Source organism: Cynocephalus volans, chromosome 13, assembly GCF_027409185.1.
Source record: "Cynocephalus volans isolate mCynVol1 chromosome 13, mCynVol1.pri, whole genome shotgun sequence".
Lineage (NCBI taxonomy): Eukaryota > Metazoa > Chordata > Mammalia > Dermoptera > Cynocephalidae > Cynocephalus > Cynocephalus volans.
In genome coordinates this window covers 31,595,978-31,614,499 of record NC_084472.1, presented here as the reverse complement: position 1 = coordinate 31,614,499, position 18,522 = coordinate 31,595,978, and the positions used below count along the sequence as shown (strand labels likewise).

The 18,522-nt window shown below is 40.3% G+C and overlaps 1 protein-coding gene and 1 pseudogene across 4 annotated transcripts in view; one reads left to right on the top strand and one right to left on the bottom strand.

The window, feature by feature from the left end:
* Positions 1–18,522, bottom strand: part of GALNT1 (polypeptide N-acetylgalactosaminyltransferase 1) — a 127,718-nt gene that overhangs the window by 47,943 nt on the left and 61,253 nt on the right. For all 4 annotated transcript variants that reach the window (XM_063077070.1, XM_063077072.1, XM_063077073.1 and 1 more), the window contains 2 exons: positions 15,642–15,878; positions 6,980–7,154 (listed from right to left, as the gene is read on the bottom strand). In XM_063077070.1, coding sequence (XP_062933140.1) covers positions 6,980–7,154; positions 15,642–15,780 — 314 coding nt within the window. In that variant the 5' untranslated portion in view covers positions 15,781–15,878. The remainder of the gene's footprint in view (positions 1–6,979; positions 7,155–15,641; positions 15,879–18,522) is intronic.
* LOC134362112 (endothelin-converting enzyme 1-like) lies at positions 875–4,532 on the top strand (annotated as a pseudogene).

Below are 18,522 nucleotides of genomic sequence, written 5' to 3'. Positions count from 1 at the left end.
GTCCAGCCATCTAGTAGAGATACACCTAAAACAAATATTTCATGGCTGAAAATAAATAGCAAAAAAAATAATACGCATAAAAGGAAAATATTAAGAAAACTAAAGGTAGTGTAGCAATATCAAACTGAAAAAAAAAAAGTTAACAAAGATACAGCAAACATCGCATTTAAAAAATGAACAATATACTATGAATTGTTTTAAAAGTACACAATGATGCAGCCTTGAAAAATAAACTAACAGAATGACTAGGAGAAATGGTCAAATCCACAATCATAGTGGGATACTTCTAAATGTACAACTTAACAAGAATCTAACAGATCATGCTCTTTAAAACAAAAAATAAAAGTAACAGGCAACCAAACAATGCTATTTTCAAGTGCAGAAGAAACATTTTAAAAACCTAATCACTTTGTAGGTCACAATAACCTAGGTTTCAACACATTTCAAACAGACCATGTTCATATACAGATCATGTTCTCTGCCCATGATAAAAGTAATCTAGAAATCAATAATAAAATATACAAACTACTTACAAACAAATAAGGATGAAAGCACTATAAATAAAACTAGCAGGATGCACTAAAGTGATTCAGAGATGTAAATTTAGAGAATATATTAAAAAACAAAAATATTTTAAATTGGTTAAACATTTAACTAAAGCAAATAACATTAAACACAAAATAGAAAAAAAGATAATTACACAGAAAACAAAATTTAAAAAAATTAGATAAAAGGAAAAGCTAATTCTCTTTAAAAAAAATTAAAAATTACAAACTAGCAGGATTGTTTCAGGAAAAAAGAGGAGAGTACTAAATAAACAATATTAGAGAGCTGGGTGCACAGGAGCAGAGACACGGGCATTATAGGGTGCAGCATGCAGAGAGAGTGGCCCCCGACACCTCTGGTGGCCCCCATACTGTCCGCACTGGGGATGTTGACCTATAAGCAGGCCACACTAGATGAGAAGGATATAATGTAATGAGAACGAGAGTGATGTATAGCCCAACGGCCTGCAGGTGAACTTCTGCAGCCCGTCAGAGTGGCCAGAGGTGCTGGGCCATGTGGACATCTCAATCAGCTCCATCAGGGGTTTGTTCTTGAGCTCCTCCATCATGGTGGAGAAGCAGCTAGTGGTACTGGTAGCACTTCCAAGGACTGTTGACTTGCTTGGCAACATTAGGCGTCCAGTAGCGGACAAGAACCTCCTCCTCTGCAGTGTGCCTAACCAAGGCCTGCATCTCAGTGACTAGCTCCACCTTGAGCTCCATGGACAACACAGCGGACACCTGCCAGCCCTTCAGCTACATCTGCGATAGCTGGATCAAAGCCAACCACATGCTTGCACACCATGCACACTGGAGGACCTGCAGCAACCTCTGAGAGCACACCCAAGCCATCATCAAGCACCTCCTCAAAAACTCACAGTCAGTGTGGGAGAGGCAGAGAGAAAGGCCAAAGTGTACTACGTGCATGTATTAATGAAACCAGGATGGAGAGCTCAAGGCCAATCTCCTGATGGAGCTGAGAACCTCAGGGATGGAAGATCACAGGTCCCTAGGCCAAGGACAACTTCAAGGACATCAGGGAGGTGGTCACCACCCACTACCACACCTCGCCCTTCTCTGTCAACATCAGTCCCGACTCTAAGAACTTCAAAAGCAACGTGATCCAGGTGGACCAGTCTGGCCTGGGCTTGCCCACAAAAGACTACTATCTGAACAAAACTGAAAATGAGAAGGTGCTCACTGGTTACCTGAACTACGTGGTGCTTGGGGGTGGGGAGGGGATAAGGACTCCATCCTGCCCCAGATTCAGCAGACCCTAGACACTGAGGTGGTGCTGACCAACACCACCATTCCCTAGGAGAGGTGCTGGGATGAGGAGCTCATCTACCACAAAGTGACAGTGGCTGAGCTGCAGACCTTGGCACCCCCATCAACTGACTGTACTTTTTCAACACCATCTTCTACCCTATGGATACCAATAAATCTGAGCCTATTGGGGTCTATGACAAAGAAACCTCGAGCAAGTATTCAATCTCATCAACAACACTGACAAATGCCTGTGGAACAACTACATGATCTGGAACCCGGTCCGGAAAACAGGTTCCTTCCTCAATCAGTGCCTTCAGGATGCTGACAAAAAGTTCATGGAAATCACTTACGTGACTAAGATGGCCTGTCTTCCTTGAAGGAAGTTTTGCCTGAGTGACAACCCGGGCTTTGTCCTGGGCCCCATATTTGTCAAAGCAACTTTCACCAAGGAAGGCAGGAACATAGCCAGCGAGATAACCCTGGAAATCAAGATGGTGTTTATGGAAAGCCTGAGCACCCTGAAGTGGATGGATGCAGACACCCGGCAGTCAGCCAAGGTAAAGGCAGATGCCATCTACAACATGACAGGCTTCTCCAACTTTAACAACCCCAAGAAGCTGAATAAAATATTCAATGACTACACTACAGTTCCAGACCTCTACTTTCAACTTCTTGTGGATGGTCGCTGCCAACCAACTCAGGAAAGCGCCCAACAGAGATCAGTGGAGCATGACCTCACCTGTGGTGAATGCTTACTACTCACCCACCAAGAATGAGATTGTGTTTCCAGCTGGGATCCTGTAGACACCATTCTACACCTGCTCCTCACCCAAGTCCTTAAACTTTGGTGGCATTGGCATTGTCACAGGCCACAAAGCTGACTCATGCTTCTAATGATCAAGGACAGAAGTATGACAAAGATGGGAACTTCCAGCCCTGGTGGAAGGATTCATCTGTGCAGGCCTTCAAACAACAGACTGAGTGCATGGTGGAGCAGTACAGCAACTACAGCATGAAAGGGGAGCCCATGAACAGCTGGCACACCCTTGGGGAGAACATCATCAACAATGGGGGCCTCAAGGCAGCCTACCAGGCTTATCAGAACTGGGTAAAAAAGAATGGGCCTAACAGACATTACACACTCTGGGTCTCACCAACAACTAGCTCTTCTTCCTGGCATTTGCACAGATCTGGCGCTCTGTGTGCACACCCGAGAGCTCCCTTGAAGGCCTCATCACTGTTCCTCACAGCCCCTCCCACTTTCATGTCATCAGCTCCCTGCTCAGAACACTTTCCCTGCCTGCCTGGCTCACTCATGGACCCTCCGCACAGACTTAAGTCTGGTAAGGGGCGAAACACAAGACAGCCAAGGCAAAGGAGGGGAAGGGGCTGAGGATGAGCCCCCAGGACAGAGACAACAAGTCTGACCCCTCCAGTCTACAGGGCATCAACCAGACCTTTGGCCACTCAGGGCCCTCTTCCTCATGCTAGAGGACTATCCACTGGATCCAAGACCGTGATGTAGGTTCTCAGCATAACCCAAAATTTGATCCCCCGTGAAGACCCCGTCATCCCAGGCACATGTGTGCTGACTCTACCAGGCATTTGGGTGTCAGCCTGGTGGCTCACCAGACCTGGACCTCATACCCACAAGGGTAGCAGGACATAGTCACCTGCCCACATCTGGCACCAGATATACCACAGACACCACTGTGTCAAATGCCTTAAAGATATATTTTTGGGGAAACTTTTTTGTTAAACATTGTGGATTACACTGAAAACCTTCAGGGAAAAAAAGGCATTTAAAATCCTTTTTTTAAAGGAAAAGACTGGTATATTTATTATGTTCTATTTTTCTAAATAACATGTGGAAAAGGGGAGCCCCACTGACTTACTCACTGCAAGGCTCAGCTAAGGTAGTGATCTCCAAGCCACTAATCAAAATCAGAGAGCTGCCTCCACCCTTGGGATGTGTGATTTCAGGCCCAGTCACCTGGCGCTGCAGCCACCTGGTGCAGACAGAAGAGGTGTGGAGGCGAGGCAGAGGGAGGTGCCAGTCAGGGGCGGAGTGGGTTAGGAGCAACTCATGGGCACTGTCTCTCTCAGCTTGCCAGCCCCTGTCCCTGGAATCTGACAGTGGGAACCCTAGCAAGGAAGATCTAATCCCCAAAGGTGCAGCAGGGGACCAATGGCTGTGGCAAAATAAGACCAGGTCAAGGGCCCTCAAACATAATCTAGGGGTGCCCAAGAACCCTGGATCTGGACCACAGGAGCGTGGGGCTGAGACTGCCCCATCAGATGTACACTGCTGTGCCACATCTGTCCTCTTTTGGTCCCTCCGATTTTGGCTACCCCATCTCTGTCCCAGGGGCCGGATCTCTCTGCAGCTATCCCCCCATCCCAGCCACACTTCAGGATTTGCCTTGCCAATCCTCTTCCCAGAGGAAAGGAGAAAAAAAGAGCTCTCATCTCCCACAGGATGCAAATCTTCCCTCCGAACTGTCCTCCACCAGCTGGCCTGGGCCTGGCTTCCAGCTCGCAGGACCAGTTCACTAGTGCCTTAGGCTGTGGCCCCTGGTCTCCACCCGAAGGAGACAGCCTCTGCCTCCAGAGGAACACAAGGCCATACTCCCACTCCCCATGCCCACAGGGCCTTTTCTCATGGTTGACCAGGAGCTCTGGCCTATAAGCCAGCGGCACCAGATGTCAGGAGTCTGAGGAACTGTTGAACTTGCCTGGACTCAGCCCACCCTAGGCCTCTCGGGTTTAATCAAGACAGTTCTTGTAGCTAGATGGACTCTTCTCCTTTGGAGGATACTTTTAGCCAGGGGAGGCTGTGAGGGGAAGGTTCTCCCAAACTGGTCTGACTTTTGGTGTCAGGGTACCAGGAATGTTGTCCCCTTCCTGAGGCCACAGCTTCTCCCAACAGCAGACTCAGGCGTTCCACCATGTGGAGCTAACTGTAGCCCCCACTGCCACCTTATGGGACCCTGTGACTGAGGCAGGAGCATCTACTGCCTGCTACATCTCCCATCTTGCCAGCCATGGCCCCTTGGTCAGGCCCCGCCCCCAAAGTGCACTCCCCTCACCCAGGAAGCCAGAATCTTCCTTGCCAAGAGTAGCAGACAGCTCAGTGACTGCCCTGACACCTTCTGATCAGCCTCAGAGCTAGGGCAGGGCTGTTGGGAGTGAGCTCCACATGAGGCTCCTGGTCCCCCTAAGGGGCAGGCCTGGTAGCTCTTCAGAGGAAAGATGGGACAGGAACCAGAAAAGGAGAAGGAGCCAGGAGCTGGCCACATACACCATCCTACATAGAGGTGGGCCTCTCCTAGCCCTGGTGTCCTCTCTGTTCCTCCTCTCCTCGCTATGCTAATGCCTTCTTGCCTTCCCCAAAGAAGGGGACAGTCTTGGAGAATGTCAGCATTATGGGCTGGGACCTCCCAGCCAGAAGCACATGTCTTAGTGATGGGGATCCATCTAGAAGAAATGTAGACTGCACTGGCTGCTCAGGTGTGCAGGGGGTTGGCAGGGGGCAGGGGGAAAAGAGGGCTCAGGCCAGCAGGCATAGAAGCCAAAGAAGCACCCCACTACCACTGCCCCCTCCAGAGCTTCAGAAAAGGCTGAGGTGAGATGGACAACTACAGTCAGAGAGACCTCAGAGGCCCAGGGAGCAATAGCGCTGGTTTCTCTGTGGGGTTTGGAGCTGGGAATCTATTTTTCGTTTTATTATGTTTCATGCTACTGTAGTTTTGGTGTGGCATTACTGTAACTGAAATAAAGTACTTGTACTGAGGAAAAAAACAATTAGAATGACAATAGAGACAATTACAGATCAAGGTAAAACACTATAAAGTCATAAGTGACTGAAGATAATGTTATGAACAAATGACAAAAGACCCAGGTCTTCTAAGCCACTGTAAATTACCCAAACTCTAATTACTATTTGTTTAACTAAAGCTCCTGACTTCTAAAACCATCCCACTGTTCTCTCTGGAATTCATGATTATTGTCATCAGTAAAATCCCCTATATTCACAATCCCTTCTCTGAACATTCCCTTCAGTCAAATAACCACTCACCACTTTCCTTCAATTGTGCCTCATGTTCTCTTGCTTCCATGCCTTTGTTCACACAGTTCCCCTCCCTTGACATCCCCTTCCCACTCCCATCTCTGCAATACCAGGCCCTTATTTCTCTTTCCAGGCCCAACTAAAATGGCTTCCCTTGCCTGTGACTTTTCTGAATCTAACCAATTGCTCCCTCTTATTATTATAACTGCTAAACCTGTATTACCTTCTTCTTATGGAGCAAGTAGGCCTATTACATTGCTCATAGGAGTGTAAATTGGTATAAATATTTTGGGAAAATGTATGGCAGCACATGCTAAAGCTATATAAATGTATAATCTATTCCTTTTCCCTGTACATACCAAATAGAGTTTAAGTCATCTAAAAGACATGCAGAAGAATGCCACAACAGCTTTACTTATCGTCGTCAAAAAATGGAAAGAAGCCCAAATTTCTATCAAAGTACAAATAAATTATGATATATTCATACAACAACCCACTACATTGCAGTAGAAAAGAATAAACTTCTGATATATGCAACAATATGAAATCCCAAAGACATAAAAGAGTATATAGTGTATAGCTCCATTTATGAAAAGTTCAAAAGGAGACAAAACTAAATCCGTGTTTAAAAAGGTCAAAACAATGGTTGCCTCTGGGGGTGGAAATATTGACTGGAAAGGAACATAAGGGAACTTTCAAGGGTAATGGAAATTTTCTATGTCTTGATTTGGATCATGGTTATATAGGTATATACATATGTAAAAATTCAATAAACTGTACACTGTATATTTTACTGTTTCAAGTTACACACAACTTGAATTGTTTTACAAACAATTTAGGTAATAATGAAGTTTTAAATCACTTATAAATCCATTAAGATAAACAATTATCTTCCAGTGCCTGAAAACACATAGTCCTAACGATCAGTAGTAGCTTGAGGTATTATTTTATCAGCATTTAATTATTTTCTACATGGAATAAGTAGTAACTTAGTGATGTAACATTCACTTTAAGGACAATTAAGTGTAATTTACTGGGAATTCAGAACATATTTTTCATTCACATACTATCAGGAAGGACCACACTAGGTACTTACCCTTCTAACCTAACATCTGGTAAAGATCTGTTAAGTGCAATCATCTCACTCGCCATTAAATTGAACTGATTGATTTTAAACATCTCTTTCATCTTTTCTTGATCCTCTTTAGGAATGATGACTGGTTTCCCCATTTCTCCAGGACCTTCATGAGGCTTTTGTACTGGCTCTAGAACTAAGAATAAGGAGAAAACTTAACTAATATTAACTTCATAACAATTGATTCATGTTTCTGCTTAATAGCATTGAGTTTAAACAGTGCCCTTAACAACCAGAGCCATTTCTGAGCCTTCTTGCCCAGTCTGTTAACACCTCTGAGGGGCTGCCCTCTCCCCTTCTAAGCCAGTGCCCCAACTCAAGACCTCACCTTGCCCCACTCACCTGAATCACTGCAAAGTGCCATGTCAAATATTATTGCACATTAACTTCTCTAAAGCATAGCCTTCATCGTTGTTCTCATGGTCTCCTATAGTTCAACCTCTGGAACGTGGAATTAAACCTAACTTTCCAAACCTATTAACTGCTAAGTCCTCCTCCCCCACCCCACAGTACTTCATCTTCAGTCAAATAACCACTCACTACTTTCTTTTCCTTTTTTTTAAAAAGACGACTGGTATGGGGATCTTAACCCCTGACTTGGTGGTGTCAGCACCACACTCTCCCAAGTGAGCTAACTGGCCATCCCTATATAGGTATCCAAACCTGTGGCCTTGGTGTTATCAGCACCACACTCCCCCAAGTGAGCCATAGGCCAGCCCACCACTCACTACTTTCCTTCAATTGTGCCTCACGTTCTTTTGCTTCCATGCCTTTGTTCACACAGGTCCCCTCCCCCTTGACATCCCCTTCCCACTCCCATCTCTGCAATACCAGACCCCTATTTCTCTTTCCAGGCCCAACTAAAATGGCTTCTCTTACCTGCAGCTTTTCTGAATCTAATCAGTTGCTATCTCTTATTATAATAATCGCTAAACCTGTCTTATGTATTGTACCCCCCTCCTACTAGATTACAATCTCTTTTTGGCTGGGATTTGTTTGATTCATTCATGTACCTTCTGTGGAGTTTGGCATAATGCTTTATAGGAACTTTATAACTATATATTGAATTAATATGTGAGTAAAAATGCTACTCAAAATAAATCAAGATGAAAATCCCAGACCTGATATTAGTAGACATTATAGTAAGCTTTATGCAATAGTAGACATTATAATAAGCTTCATGATTGCTTATATCATGAAAAATAAGTCTAGGCAACAGTAATGTTATCTCTTTATAAATACATAAAAAGAGTAATATGCCAGATCAGCACTTCTCAAATCTTGTTCCTTATTATATGCTTTTGAAATGTTAATAAGTATTCCAAGAAAAATAGCTTACAGGATATATTAAATTTGGTAAATGCAGTGTTACACTTCTCATCTAAAAGGGATGAATAAAGAATGGGGTGAGGCCAAGAATGAGATGAAATGTTTTGTACATTACTTGTTTATTTCTAAAGTTCAAAGTTTTATTCTCCTGTAGATTGTTTTTTAGACATATTCAAAATGTCTGTACACAAAAATGGCAACAGCAAGGCAGCAGAAAAGCCATCTCTCTTCAGTCAGGCTTCATCTGCCCAAGAACGGCACTAACTGGTAAATCTCTCCTGTAGGATGATTGTTTCAGATGGTAGTACAAATCAACCTACCAATACTAGAGCTGCAGAATATAAAATTCATTGTATCCTCAACAACTCTGTCTAGAATATAAAAATCTGTTTCAGAAAACCATGAAGAAAAAAACAGTATGTACTAATTTCTCCCTGTTCTCAGAATAAACCCTGAATTTAGGAGGGACATGAAAATATTAGGAAATTAGGAAATACACCAAAACAACAACAACAAAAAACAAACCAAGGCTGGCCGGTTAGAGTGTGGTGTTATAACACTAAGGTCAAGGGTTTGGATCCCTGTACTGGCCAGCCACCAAAAAAGTAAAAAGCAAAACAAAATGAAAAACCATATATATATATATGGAAATAACTTTAAAATTGTAGAAAACTCAAGTGACAGTGTTTCTAAAAACAAATCCTGCCTAATATCTGTCAAGCAAGTAAAGTCTTTAAATATAATGGTAGGCAGAATTTTAAAAAATTTTTCAATGACAAAAAAGTATAATAAGAACTATAATACAAGTTCAGAAGTATAATGCCCCATTATCAGCTTTCAAAACTTTAAAAAATCACAAATTATAAAAGTGTTAGAGTCATTTCTACTTACTTACCTGTCTCTGAAAGTAAAGAACAATCAACAGATTTTTAGATTGGGTTGTCCAGGGGTTAACAGAAAGTAGCAGAGTTCTGAAGATGACAATGATCTTTTGTGGATGGCACAGATAACATAAAGAGTGGGTGGGAGACATCTAGTGGCCCTGATTATAAATATTCTTCTGTTACCTGTGCCCTATTTCAGTATAAGAAAATCATTCTTTAAAGAAAAGTCAAAATAGAAACATATTCATGCTGCTCAGTTTTTAAATTAAGAGTATTAGGTTACACATTCACATCTACAATGTGTTTTTCCTGGGGGAAATAAAGATCCTGAATCTGATCAAGCCTCTGGATCTAACTCCCAATTCACAAGAAATATAGGGAACATGATAAACATCATAAAAGGAATGCAAAGCCTGACTGTGGGAAACTGGAAAAGAGAAATAACCCAGTTTCTTCTTATTCAACAACAACCAAAACAGATGGGTGAGGGAAAAAGAGAAAGGGGTATTCATACCACAAGACTAGCTAAGTTTACAATACTTGAAGCCAGATGATGGTTATATGGAAATTTAATTTTCTATTCTCCCTACTTTTGTTTATGTTTGAAATTTTTCATGGGGAAGAGGGGCATGAAAAAGGACTCAAGAAATTATTACTTACAAGTGCTACAAAGTATAAACTTGATATGCTATTAGCATAAGAAACTATATGACCAGAAACTTAAAGTTGGCCTCGAGATCTTAAAGATACAGGCAAAAATGTACAACATACACAAACCTGCTGCTGCAATATTTTACATATTTCATCACCTGGTATTTAATAATAATCTGAAAATCTAGTATAGTGCTCACATTATATTACTCTAACATAGTAGCATAATGAAATTTCACAGCCACATTTAAAATGACCATTAATCAAGTTATATGACTACTGCATAACTTACAGAATCCACCACAATACTCTAATTAAGTAATTATAACATACTGAAGATTTAAATGGACTAGTAAACTAATTTTTCTTGGCAGAGAGGCTTCAATGAAATGCATGTGGTTAGTGAATATGTTTTTACTACTAACGCACTTAACAGTATTAGAAAGAAACTAACAAAAGAGACGGTAAGCATTAACTTTCCTATACTATATTTACCAGTCTTTTACGTAAATTAAAAGTGAGTTCAGTGAAATTTTGGCCTGAAAGCAACTGAAATGGGGTTTGGATGCCATTTCAGGAAGTGAAAAAAAATTTCTTTGCATGAAATTTTACATGCAGATTATTTCTAAGAATCAAATCAGCTTTGACAAAGGAGTGTAAAAAGATGTTGTACTGAAGTATTATATGAGAACAAACTTTTTATTATACCTTCAGTTAAGGTTCATTCACGTGATAATACAGATAACTATCATGTTTTACAAAACTAAATTATTAAGAAAACTACAAGTTCACTCTGGAAGCCCCAAAATAAGATTAACATACACAACTGCATGACATATCTTTGAATGTACTTTAATAAATCTTTCAAACTTCTATATTTCTCATGAAAGTAGAATAAAAAGGCATAAAGATATATGACTCCCTTTTGGGGAAAACATATTAATAAAAGGCTAAAATTGTTTCTCCCAAATGATTTTCTGACCTTACTATACAACCTTTACTGTCTTTATGCATTACATTTCACCTATTCCAAAACATTTCCACATTTTAACATCAAAAACTGAGATGCGGCTTACAATAATAACTGGAATGTTTTTCCTTTCATAGTGGTATATAAAATAAGTATTCTATAAACAAAGGTATGTAAAATGCAATGAAATGCAGCATATTACCTGATTTTTAAGCATCAAAATACTGTCTATAACTTAATTCACTGATAACTCTCTGCTACTTGAACATCCTTGTCAGTTTCAACACTCATCCCAATCTCATGTTCAATCGGTTTGTATTATGCTCCATATATCAAACTTAACACTTTTAAAAAGCTGGAATAGAGTTTCTGAAAGCCTTTACTAGTAATATTTTAAAGTTTTTAATCATCTGAATTTTTTTCTATGAACTGTGTTCTCCAAGGCTTCCTAATGTTTAACAGTTGATATAATTCCAGCATAAATACATAAAAACTTGAATCATCAACATTTTAATGATCTGAAACTCAAGTACAGTGCTAACATGAAGGATCAATTCCTACTTTAGACTGCATCAGTAAAAATACTGAATACTCTATACAACATTCAAACCTATAAATCGAATAAATGAACTAATTCTGGAAAGCAGAAGAGTGGTGAAACTATTCCCAGGCCACAAGACACACTACCCTTGTTTTTTTGAAGGGAGCCCAATCTAATTCTCTAGCAACAGAAGAATTTTGCTATTTTCAGATAGCCTTGAGTATGAAATACAAGTATAAAACTATAAGAGAACTACTCAGGAAAACAAAACAAACCCCTCTAGAATCACCAAAGATTGACCCACTATAACTTTAAGTAGGCAAGTAACAAATACACATAAGAATCCTAGAAAACTGTTAAGTATATCAACAACAGTCTCACGCATTAGCATAAGTATCATCAATCCATTCTACTTAAATCTAGGACACCTTTACTCACAACATAAAGAAAAGAACTTGGTACTTCACCAAATCATAAGTATAAAGAAGAATGTTCAGAAATGAGATGCTTAAAACATTGAAACAATTACTTTGGAGTATCATCTGCTTGTTGTTTTTTGGCTTTCTGGTTTTCAAATGCCAAAGAAAATGAAGATCCTGGAAGCCCTATGTGTTCTACCAAGAGAGCCTTCCAGGTCACTAAATATACATGCTCATCCCACTAAGAAATCCCAAATCCTTGGGATTACCCTCCCTTCCTCCCCCAACCACTTCAGTACAAGATCTCTTCAGAAGCACCACAGCAATTGATCACCAGCACAACATTCACCCCTTCGGGGCTCTGATATGACTTGGGACCTCTCAGCAACCACTGCATTGAAACTTCACATCAGAGCAGATTTTTCAAACCGTTCTTGCTTATTAGCATCAACTGTCCCACTTCCCCTAACCATTTCTTCTTTTCCCCTTCAACCTCTTAAGGCTACAGAAACAGTTTGGAAAAGAGCTGCTCTAAAGCCCCATTAGGACCACTCAGCCTCAAGGCCATCTCCCCTTAGCTACCTGCTCACTTTCTTTTGCTCCCTTCACTCTTCCACTGCTGACTTCCCTCTCAGTCTGTCCCACTGAACACCTGGCACCCCCAGGCTATCATAAGGCCTGTTCTTCATCTGGTCTCCACAATACACAGGCCCCTCTATAGCTTTAACTCAAATCCAGCTCTTCTCCAGAGCCCACTAACCTCCAATCTTCTGAGAGAACTGTTCATTCTGTTTTTCCAGAGGCAGTGATGCTATCTCACAGCTCCATGCTGTTACTTTCAGACCACTTCTCCTTTACTGCGTACTTTCGTACTTTGTACAAAACCTGCTATTTTCTTTGAAGCTTATGCCACTTGTGGTTTTCAAAATTTTATTAACCTTAGAATCCTTTTCGAGGATTATCCTTTTCTTAGGGTTTTGATACACCCTGTCTTATCTGCTGAGAATTCCCTCTTTCAAGTATTCCTTCCTCTCCCTATATTTTAAACCTCTCCCTCAACATACGTAAGTAACACACACACACAGAGAAAACCAACCTTGTCTTCATTCCTTTACGTATTGTACTACCCACTTCCCTTCATGCTGAAGCTTCCCAAAGAATGAGGTATACCAAATCACTGGCCTGCACACTTACCACTCCCTGAAATGGCATTTGGCAGGGTCACTAGAAACCCCATTCCAAACATATCAGGAACACTCTCTTCATCTCAGGTAAAATCTCTGAATAAACATCACTCTTGGGCTTCTATGACCCACTCCCTCTGGCTTCTCCTTCTACCTGTGACTTCCTGAGAAGTCTGCTCTTCTTTTAATGACCCTCCAGGATGGTCTCTCCAACAGTGAGTCTGTCTCTTCTAACTGTATAGCCTTGCATATAGACAGACAAAGCTTACACTACCATCTATGTTCTCTTTCCACCTCAACCACTCTCTACCGCAGAACATCCCTACCAGCAACTCAAAGATTCAAATATTTCAAACCCAACTCTATCTATCCACCTTTTCCTCAAAGCTGCTCCTCCTCTGGGGGACTCTATCTTGTATCAATTCTTCCAGCAAGGGAGACCTGAGAGTCCCCTTAGATTTTCTCTTTCTCTTATTCTCTACCTTCAATGGCTCCTCAGGTTATACAAATTCCACTATTTAAATATTTCTCATATATATTCATTTCCTCTCCACCTCTAGCGTCATTTTAGTGTACGTCTCACGTACTTTTCTAGACTTTCACAACAGCTTCAAACTGGTCTCTGCTACCTGTTCTCATTCTCTTCCAGTCTATCAACCACATGGCCACCAAAGCTTTCTTCTAAAAGTCCATGTCCAATCAGATGCCTCACTCCCTTGTTTAAAATCCTTCAATGGCATGCCACTGCCTACAGGACGAAGTCCAAAATCCTCAGTGTGCCATAAGGATTCTGTGGCATTCTGCAATGTGGCCTCTGCCAACCTTCCAAGCTTCATCCTGTGCTTTTACCTAACACTTCCTATCCATCAACTCTATTCTCTCACTTGTTTATCATGCACATATTTCTTTCCTTTTCTTGGAAAAAGCATCAAACCTAACAAACATCTGCTCATCCTGATACTCAACTGCAGCATACTTCCTTACTGTACCTTCTCAGATGCCTCTAGGCATTACTTCCTTTCTGCTCTTGTGCACATCTCTAATGTGATATTTATTTTGTAGGTATTTATTATACCTTTTCTTCCATTAGACTGTGAGTTCCTTGAAGAGAGGAATTTTGTCTTATTTCTTTGTCCACATATGTATCACTAACACCTAGTACAGTGCATGTCACACATCAGAGTTAAAAAAAAAAAACATTCACCAAGTGAATCTTCATGTTACTGGTCCTATTCTTTCTTATCTTCAAGCCTTTGCATTTAAGGTAGAACACCATGAGCTCTCAGTATAAATGGCAATGAATTAAGGTACAGTAGAGGAAAGTCAATCCATTCTATTTCGGAAAAGAATACCCAAGTTTCTTACTGGTGAATGGTAACAACTGCCCTTTCATTTAAATGTAGACAGGAGTGCAACTCTAGCAACAGTTAAGGAGGCAGCATTTTGTCACCCAATAAAATTACTAAACAGCAGATCCATGAAGCAAATATTATGCAAATTAACAGGCTGACTTTGAATAAAAATGTACTTTATTAAAACTTACGGGAAAAGTGAAAATTAGAAAGTTAGGAGTTAGCTTAGGTATTACTAGAGTCCAGTGCTTGCAACTGAGTCTCATCTTAGTCAAATTTCCCAAGAAATAAACAGAACTGATTATATAAGCCCATCTATACAAATTACAGTTAAGTAGGCACAGTTATCAAAACAAATAAATAATTTTTAGACTGTAAATTTTTGGGGAACCAAGTGCCTTGCTCATTATAAAAGTACAAAAAATTAAAATGTGGCTACATTCCAAAGAAAACTTATGTTGAAAGAATAATTATTTGCAAGTAATTTCTAAAAATAATGGAATTGCTGTATAGTCACATATTCTGTAATTAATCACCGAAAGTTTAGATGCAAGACAGCTGAATTACTGACTCTCACAATGCAGTCATTTTCATTATGGTTAAAAAAAGAAAAGAAAAAAAGCAGTATTTGATTGTTGGCTGGAACACAAGGAGCTTACAACTTATTTTTCTAATGCCCTCTAATACAAATAACAGTACTATCTACCTACTTAAGTACTTTATATTTGCATGTTTTCTTTCTTTTTTGCAATGACCTCACTGTAGCCCCTATTCTACAGCCTGATCTTTTAAAGCCCCTCCCAAAAAGTGCTAACCCCAGAGCTATGTATAGCATTAACAAGAACTACCCAGATCACATCTACCTATAAAGATTCTTTCACATAGGACTGAGATGGGAGGGCCGAAGAATCTCTTTTGATACCTAATAACGCAATTTTAACGTTCCTCTCAATATTATGGCATTAGACTAATCTATACAATTTTGACAGTTCCAACTATGAGATTCTCACATTATTTAGTAACTTAAAATAACTTCTAGAAAATTAACTACATTTGATATTGAACACAAAAACTGAATTCAGCAATTTAGTATTTACATGATACTTTAATACTTTTAACTGTTAGAAGAAAACTCACTGGAGAACTGTTGGAAATATGATCATCATATATATAGGAAAACAGTGATTACTATTAATTTAAATGATTTAATATTTTGTATTATCCAAATTAGTTAGTAAACTAATGATATAACCAGTGATATATTTAGCAAAATAGTTATAATAAGTCACTCACCATCACCAGCAGGAAGTCCTCTTTCTTTTTTTTCATCACATTTGTTGCATTCACTGAAGTAAAGCAGCAGGAACATATCCAAGAGTACCCAAATCAAGGAGGTGGCTAGGACCACCTTGCAATATGCAAATTTTCTCATGGCACTTAAAGTCAAATGCAAAATTTAAAAATATATATATAAATATATAAAGAACATGAAAATTATTCCAATCCAGTTTCATTAATCACGTTCATACCCTATAGAGAAAATGGGAAAAAGATTAACTTATTTCAGAACCTAGAAAATGATTTGTGAAATTTAATATTATAAATATTAAATAATATAAATTATTAGTTTCATTAATAATATAAATTTCACCATGAAGAATAAGCTCGTAAATCAGACTTGGAAAAATACTTGTAAAATACAAGAATATATAAAAAGTAATAGTATCAAGAATATACAAATCAATACATAACAATCCAACTGAAAAATAAGTATGTAAATGGTCACTTTGCAGAAAGAAAATCTCAATAGCCAATAAATATGTACAAAAGTGCTCAATTCCCTATAATTATGAAATGTAAATTAAAACAACAGTTAGCTACCATTTCACACCCATCAAATATTTGTCTTAACTTTCTATTCAATTGCTATATTAAATGCTAAGGCAGAAGCAAAGCTATTAATTGCCACAGGAGTTTAAGCAACCAGTGATTGATTCCCAGTCCATTTCAGCTATCCACATTCAGTCACCAGGCCCAAGGATTAACATGAGTTCTCTTTGTAGCTTGTACCACAGCAGCTTAATGGGCTAACTCTTGTCCCTCTTTCCCACTGAATCCCATTTCAAAAACATGACAGTCACCAATCATTCAGGAAACAGACACCTAGAAAGTATAATGGAAAAAAGGTTATCATAAGATCCGAGACCTAGTCTTGGCACTGACAATAATTTTATAGACTTCCCTGATTTTTACTTTCTGTTTCTCACCCTCCACCTCCCTTTATGCTGTTATATCATCATGAGAAAAATACTGGAGGAACTGTCATCAAATTTGGAAAGTCATTTGGGATAGTCTGACTAGAAAGGTTTCTGGAATGTAAGGAGTTCATCTTGGAGAATGCTGGCTCACTCTGAGAGACTTCAGAGAGGTAGGAAATCATCCTACTGAGCAGCTGACCTGAGGTTCAAAGGTCCGTGTCACTGCTAAACAGAATACAGACGAACCAAGTGCATCCCGATGAGGTGGACAGAGGAAACACACTTGGCATGTGTGCCCCACACTGAAAGTGGCATAAGCAGATGTTCTGAAGGATGGGGATAATGGGCAATGCAACAGGTTATTACAAGGGCAACTTTATGTTACATGTTCCATGGTGACCAGCAGAGAGATATTTATCTGAACAATTCAGGGCAGGCCAGTGAGTTTACCTATGAAATAGAGTAGTTCTTGCCCTTAGAGACACTTATAAAATGTAAAGTATTATTATTTCTGTTCCTCTCTCTGGAGGCTTGGATCTCTTGCCTACTTTCTTCCTTTCCTCAAATCAACACTTCCTGACTACACGGTGACAAGGATGCTACTGTCACATTCTTGCCTTGAAATCCTGCTACTCAACACCTGATACTGTGTCACATGAAGTGATCTGCTGTGATAACTACGGTAATTAGGGTAAGGAGAGAACTGAAAGCAATGTTTTGGAACAACAGTTCTCAACAGAGAAGCTAAATAAATACACTTATATTTTGAACTACTTCACATGACAGGCTATCTCTTTTGGTCAAATGGCAAAGCAGTTTGACTCCTAGTGCAACAATTGGGTTTCAATGTGGCTTTAAGGTCTCTAAAACCTGATGATTTTTCAAATATTTACAGCCCAGAATCCGTAAATGTAAATCTTTGCAACTCTGTATCCTTTCCAATTTAACTTTTGCAAGGGGGCACAATTAAACTTTTAAACTGAAGGTAAAATGCAGGTGTGTGTGTGTTTGGGAGGAGAGGGAGGAGGGTGTAAGTGCACCCACAGAGGGTGTACAGGGGTAGAGGGAGAAAGGAAAAGAGAAGCTGTAAAGCTAGACGACCACGACTATGCCAGTTGTGGTGCTTTTACCTGCTGGTAATCCTGCACCGACTGGGCCAATTGTTGAGCTAAAGCTGGGTCTGGAGCCCACAGACTCCTCAAGCCCGTTCACAGACTGGGTCACAAACCCTTCACACACCAGGCTGTGTCCCTAGATCCCTCACATGTCAGGCTGGGTCACCAGACCCCTTCACGCAGGTCTATGAGCTAGGTAACCGGCCAAAAGGTCCTTGGAAGCCATAGGTTTTGAAAAGCATGGCTGTGCCAGGCGGATGCCCGAGGCCAACACCCACCCACCTGCTTCACTAAAACTCCTCTCTACTCTCTCTTTCTCTCTCTCTGTCTCCTCTTTCTCTCCTTGAAGAACACACAAATAGCAACAAAACTAAAAAGATACATCGGCACACGTGCGCACTAACTACACACACACGCACTAACTACACACACACACACACACACACACACACACACACACAAATTTGCTTACAAAGGATGCTGAACCACACCCAACTGGACCCGAGGCAAGGGCCCTGACAAAACTATTCTATTTTCCCAACAGAAGCAAAAAATGATTCCCAGATTTAAGTATCAGGTGACTAGTTGGTAAAGCAACTTAGATGATAAAACGACGACAGGAAATATGGACTAAATCATGAGTTTGACTTAACTCGCACTGATGTCAAGGTGTCCATAAGGCAGTTTCCATTTGCATGGTGTATCTTTTTCTATCCCTTGACTATTTGTCTGAGTCTTTACAGGTGAGGTGAGTTTCTTGGAGGCAGCATATAGATGGGTTTAGTTTTTTAATCCATTCAA